This window comes from Sphaeramia orbicularis, chromosome 11 (assembly GCF_902148855.1).
Source record: "Sphaeramia orbicularis chromosome 11, fSphaOr1.1, whole genome shotgun sequence".
NCBI lineage: Eukaryota > Metazoa > Chordata > Actinopteri > Kurtiformes > Apogonidae > Sphaeramia > Sphaeramia orbicularis.
This window is the reverse complement of record NC_043967.1, coordinates 43,475,258-43,482,098: the sequence shown is the minus strand read 5'-3', so window position 1 is coordinate 43,482,098 and position 6,841 is coordinate 43,475,258. Positions and strand designations below refer to the sequence as shown.

The 6,841-nt window shown below is 38.4% G+C and overlaps 1 protein-coding gene across 1 annotated transcript; it reads right to left on the bottom strand.

Annotated features, from left to right (window-relative positions):
- Positions 1-5,102: 5,102 nt before the first annotated feature.
- On the bottom strand, positions 5,103-6,050 carry LOC115428167 (free fatty acid receptor 3-like). Its single transcript, XM_030147013.1, has one exon. It carries the CDS (start codon positions 6,048-6,050, stop codon positions 5,103-5,105), a length of 948 nt encoding a protein of 315 aa, XP_030002873.1.
- Positions 6,051-6,841: the final 791 nt, after the last annotated feature.

Here is a 6,841-nt window from a genome sequence, read left to right as displayed (position 1 = left end):
GGACAGTTACAGATGGACGTTTTAATTACTTTTCGAGGCTGAATAATGAAGCCAGTTTCAGTCGGTTAGTCAAGACATCATTGAACTGAATGATCAAGTCTAACATTATTTCAGTTTTTACTCAACATACTCATCACTTAGACAGAAACAGTAAAATAAACATCACTTCTACAACTCTGAAAATAAACCCCCCTCCAAATGAAAGTACTCAACTCTTCAGTAAAGATGCTGACTATGCTTATTTCAACTAATCAATTATCTATATCCATCAATAATAATAATAACCACCCATCTATCATTAGAAATCAACTGAGAGTGGGTTTTTAAAAGCTCATATTAACAATAGTTTGGAGGAAATAATGCTGATATCAACACTCAAATCACTTTCAGCCTTATTTTTTGCAGGTGTTTAATTCTCACTGTATTAAGAAATAATGTGAAATAAATATTATGTATTAATAAAAACGCAGAGAATTAGAACTAATACCTGAAAGTCACGTCATTTTCTGTGCAACTGAGTTTAAGATGTAAAATGCAAAAGAAGGTAAATGCTTGGGTTTTTTCTTGTGCTTTTTTTATCCTGTTCACATATTTCTTTGTATATTCCAGTTGTATCTTAATACAGAGACAGAGAAACGCATGTGTGGTCATTATAACTTTGTATATTATTAAAATGAATACTTTTACTATGAACCAGAAAACTTGAGTCTAAAACTAAATTATATGATGACCAAGAAACTACAAGTACAAGCACAAATCTGATGTACTTGTACTTTATTTTAGTATTTGTAATTCATGCAGCTTTATACTTCTACTCCACCTCATTTCAGAGGTAAATACTGTATCTTTTACTCCACTACATTTGTCTTTAAACTGGAGGATTATATGTTCATTAACCCATAATGACCTAGCACTATTTTTGTGGCAATACCCAAATGATTTTTTCTGTATTTTTAACTTTTCTTAAGCGATTTATCACCATTTCTTCTAATATTATATTCAGTATTTTGTATTCTTTAGTGAAAATCAGTTATTTTCCTGTATTTAATTCACTGATTATGTAGATGTTATAAAAGCTCAAATTAAAATTGAGGGTTATTATAGCAAAAACAGAGGAAACAGAAGAAAACATGACTTTTTCAGTAAAATATATCACTAACTGAACATAAACCAAGTGTCTCCCTCCACTGTCATTTATTAAACTTCATTGGTTTTCCTGGTGAATCACTGTTGTAGAAGATGACAGTGTTTCCACATTCACTATGGAGCCTCTGAACATCCAAATGGGTCATATCTGATGACCATGAAAAGATGACAAGCTGCATTTTACACTAATTATTTACATAGAATTAGTGGATCAACAGGTATTTAACTTTTTGGTCACTGGTGTATGTTTGGCTCTTTATGGGTTAATGGGTGGAGAAAATACTACTTCAGTTGAATATATTCTTGGATTTGCTGGAATATGCATTGTCAGAAAACATTTGTATGATTTTCAAGAGACGTTTTTAGAGATACTTGATTCCCTTCGGCAGCGATGCTACAAATACATGATGCATTACTACAGACAGAATTACTCAACAGTATATAAAATAGTTAAAATGAGCAAAACTTTTTAACATCAATGACAATAAAACGGATCAAAAACATCATGTTTGACTTGATATTTCACACTTCAACCCATAAAAACCCAAATATCCACCAGGGGCCAAAATCATTTACTGATATAAAAAGGTAAATCACTGTAGACCCACTAATCCTATCAATACATCTGAATAATTGGTGTAAAATGCAGTTATTTATCTCTTCATGGTCATCAGACATGACCCATTTGGATGTTCAGAGGCTCCATAGTTACCGTGGAAACACTGTCATCTTCTACAACATTGATTCACCAGTAATACCCATGGAGTTGGATCAATGACAGTGGATGGAGACACTGGGTTTATGTTCCGTTAATGAGAGATTTGACTGAAAAAGTCAGTTTTTCTAAAGTTTTCTCTGTCTTTGGTATAATAACCCTCAAATGTAATCTCAGCATGATGATTAAAGTACATGATCAATCAATTTAATATTGGAAAATACCTGATTTTCACAGAAAAAAAAACAAAAAAACAAAATGCAAAATAGAGAGGATAGCATTATGATAAATGGAGATAAATAACTTAAGAAAGGTTAAATGTAGAGGAAAAATTAATTTGGGAACTGTCACAAAAGTACCACTGGTCTTTATGGGTTATGTATAGTTTGCTGATAATACTCTAATACTTTTATCTAAGTAACAGATCTGAATACTTCCTCCACTACTGTAAATGCATATAACAATGATTTTGCACATCTTGGTAAGACTTTGTACAATCGTAGAACATCCAAATGACGTGAAGGATAGTGTTCATTCCTCACAGATGTGTAAAATCAATACATGAACACATTTAACATGTTCTAGAGGCAAATAGAACCCACAATTTTTCATTAATTTATTTCCATTCCAAACCCATTTTCAGGATTTTCCAATTATAAAAAGACTCATTATCCTTTTTATAAATCAAGAGTGCTCATAATAAACGAATAAATGACAAAATGAGATGTTTAAGTCACATATACTATAAATCAGACCCAATAAAGTGATGCTGTATATGTGTACACCTGTACAAATGTATGGGCTACAGCTCATTATTACTGACGGGAAATAGCCGGTGAACAGTTATCGGTCATCACCTGCCTCTTTGTTTGACGTCCCCTCACACCTCAAAGGCACATCCTTTATAACTGTGTAACTTCACTGTTTACTCTCAGTGCTTGTAACTCCAAATGACCTCAACCTCGATTGAACAGCGTCTAGTTTTTAATTGCTTTATCCCTCACTCCAATAAAACACTCATCTTTGATTAAACAGTGTTCTTTTGGCGCTGAGTCACTGCAAAGGTTATTTAAACCCGGATGCAGCCTTAAGGAACATTTATCCTGATTTATTACTTTGTCACAATGTGTAAAGGTCACACAGTGCACAGTGTGAAAATGTTCTGAATTAAAGTCCATAGGAAGTCAGAACACGCAAGTCATGAGTCCTTTCAAGGCAAATTCAACCCTGAAATACCTCAATTTGGGGGTTTTACAGCGGTCCAAAATCTTACCAAGATATAGCAAATTATTAAGATATGCATTTACTGTCGTGGAGGAAGAATTCAGATCTATTACATATGTAAAAGTATATGAGTATTAGCAGTAAAATATACTTAAAGTATGTAAAGTCAAAGTAAAATGGTTAATATAAGATGTTTTTGATTCAATTTGTTGCTGCATTAATGTGTATGTTTAATTTAAAAGACCTAAACAGGTTCCGCTGACCAGAAGCATCTACTGATCTAAAGCAAAATCTATCAATACATTGAGATAATTCAGGTAAAATGCAGTTTCTAAGATTTTTAATAGTCATCAGATATGACCATTTGGACATTCAGCGGCTCTGTAGTGAACATCTGCAACACTGATTTACCAGTAAAACCCATGTAGTTTAGTGGTTGTAGATCAATTATGAATACCTACATCTGATTAGTAGATTAAATGCAAGTGTATAATATAGTGACAAATGACTTAAGAAAGGTCAAATATGTCAAAAATAGTTCTAAGGTTTAACCAGACTGTCAGTTGTATCAAAAATTACCTATTTAATACATTTTGCTGTACCTTTAATAATGAACATGAAGTGTAAAATTACGGATTCAATGGAGTATCAACACAAAAAAGCATATTTAAACTCATCTTTTTAACTTTAATCACAAATTTTTCTGGTGCAAACTGCAAACGTCCTTCACAACTACCAGCTTTAAAGGATATAGGAAAAAAAAAACCTGTGACATAATCTCTTATATGCTCTGATATAAATAACTGACAATAATAAATGTACTACAAGTTCATTTGTCAGCACAGATAAAAAAAAGAACAAGTTAAGATTCTGCTGAAAGTTCAAACCGATTTTTTTTTTTTTTTTGCTCCATGGGCAATATTCAGTTTAGTCGTCCTTACTGAAACAGATCCTTTTTAGGTTATCAGGGAACTGATAAATAACTGGTCCATCATGTCTTAGGGAAGTGCTTCAGCTTTCAACTTAGACATCATTTATGGTGGTGAGTGATGTCACATATTCATCCATTGCATCGCTGCAGAAACATCCGATGTGCTTGGGGAAATGTTTGGACGCTATTAGAGTAGAGGAACAGCAACGTAAGTAAACAAAATACATCTGCATTTCTTTTTTGCACATTAAATATGTTAAATTAGCAGCAAAACATAAAACAACTTCAGCTGGAGAATGTGGGACAGCATTGTTGGTGTTTTGTAGATATTTTGGCCCAATCCCAATTCACCTCTTGTCCCTCCCCCTTACCCCTACCCTTTGGCCCTTTGCACTTGGCATTACACCTCGAAACAGAGTTGCAAGGGCTAGGAGTTGAAACACTCTCCTATGAAATGAGACAACCCTTTGAGACCTGTTACATCATCAGCAGTCATAGATGCGCAATAAACAGATGTGACAACTTTGTTTCTGAAATAATTCACCATGCCGTCTGCAGCTGTAACCATCTCAGTTGCATGGGCTTTGGGCATCTTTTTTTGGCTAACAACCGCAAACTGCACAAATGTGGTTGATAATACATTGAAACTGCAATAAATGGTTGTTTTACGAAGAAAATAAGTACATTTGTGTGCTTCTTTCATCACACTGCTGCACTTCTTCGCTGTGTTTACCTCCTTCTTGCTGATGATTCGAACAGAATTATGGGTAGATTTCTCCTACCCGTCCGTTTGTAGTGTGGTCCTGAAAAATGTCTGTTCTGAGGACCAAACAGTCCTCCCCCTCAGCCCTTTCCCGCCAACTCATCGAGAATTGGGACACCCCTACCCCTTCACGTGAACACACAAAATGGAAGGGGAGGGGTAAGGGGGAGGGCCAAGGGGTGAACTGGAATTGAGGCTTTGTTGTAGGTGTTAATGTTCTGTTCAGCGTCTCCTTTTGTTGGCTGGTGTTAACTTACACTGCCAAGACTCTGCATAAAATAAACAAAATCTCTTCCCAAAAGCATAAATAACACTTAAAACTGTCAATGTGGGGCTTCTGCCTGGTACTTTATCATCCTCGAGTCTCTCCCTCGTCCACAGTTCAGGATGTGCAGCTTTGCCATGATGTTTTTGTAGCAGCGATTCAACACGCCGCGCACCGCTGCAGACGAGAAGTAGAAGATAATGGGATCCAGGCAGGCGTTGAAGGTGCTGCACAGTAACGCCACGTTCCTCCACTCCTCGCTTTCCTGTCTGGCGAAGCCCACCACATGGGACACGTTGTAAGGGCCGAAGCAGACGGCGAACACCAGCAGGGTCCCGAGGGCCAAACCGATGGCCCTCAGACGGCGGCGCCTGTTGATGTTTGACAGACGCGACAAGATGAGGATGAAGTTGATGTAGCAGAAGCAGCAGATGATGAAGGGGATGCAGAAGAGAACCAGGAAGAGCTCCAGACGGACCTTCACCACGATGCTGAGCTCCTCTGCGGTGAAATCCAGGTAACAGGTGGGGGCGCTGTCGTTGCTGTGCTCGACGCCGTTTTTCAACTTGGTCGCCGGCATTATGTAGACGATGCTGAGGTTAACAGAGGTCACCACCCAGAACATGACGCTGGCATACACGGCATAACGTGGCTGGCGGCAGAGAGAGTACCTGAGGGGGAAGGCCACGCCCAAGTAGCGCTCCACCCCGACCGCCGTGAGAAGGAGGGTGCTGTTGTAGATGGTGACGTAGAAAATGAAGCCGGTGAACGGACACAGGGAGTACGGCAGCAGCCAGGCCATGTTGTCCGACGCCTCCTTCATCTTGAACGGCAGGAAGGTGAGGAAGATGAGGTCAGAGATGGTGAGGTTCAGGAGGAGGACGTCTATCGGGGTCGCTTTGCGGGACACTTTACGGCAGAAGGTGCACAACGCCAGGATGTTGGCTGGAACCCCCATCAGGAAGGTGACGATGTAGCCGGAAAGCAGGAAGTTACTGTGCAGCATGATGATGAGTCTGACACCCACTGGACAGAAGAACATCCAAAAAACAAACAGATCAAACCATTTATCCACACTTTGTATCAGTGGTTCCCAAACTTAGACTCAGGACCCAAAGGGCAGAGGGAAGTACACTCACAGTCAATGAAAACTTTGAGACCATATTTTTGACATAATTTTTTATTTTGAAACCCTAAACTGGAATTTTTTCATATGAATCATTTGTTTAGGATATTAGCATACAGAAACAAAAACCTAAAGTTTCAAGAATAATTTCAAAACAAAAAACTTAACAAAAGAAAATGGCACCTGCCGAACACAAAGTCACAACAGTAGCGGTCCTGGTCAGGAGTTGTCACTCTCTCTTGCCCTGGACGCGATTTATCGTCAACAGAGCCTGTGGTGTTGTGGCGTTCAACCAGGTTTCTGATCGTGGGTTGGGAACAGCCCATACATAGGCCTGAATATATATCACTGGAGCTCAAACCGGCCTCCACCATACCCAGCACCCGGAGACATTGTTCATGTGATAGACGTGGCATGATGCCGTTTACTGGACTAACAATGGTGGCCTTTTTTGGGCCTTTATATAGGCCTTCAAAACCAATCTTCAAATTGTGCAGATACCCACTGAGTACTGCTCAATGTGTATTTGGTCCACTTTTGCAAAGAGACCAACCCATGTGCAATGAACTGTGACAACATGACAACTCATCATTATCTCAACTACCCGAGCACTAAGTCATCAATAAATCCACAATGAAAAATTACAACCCCCCTACAAGTAGAAATATGCA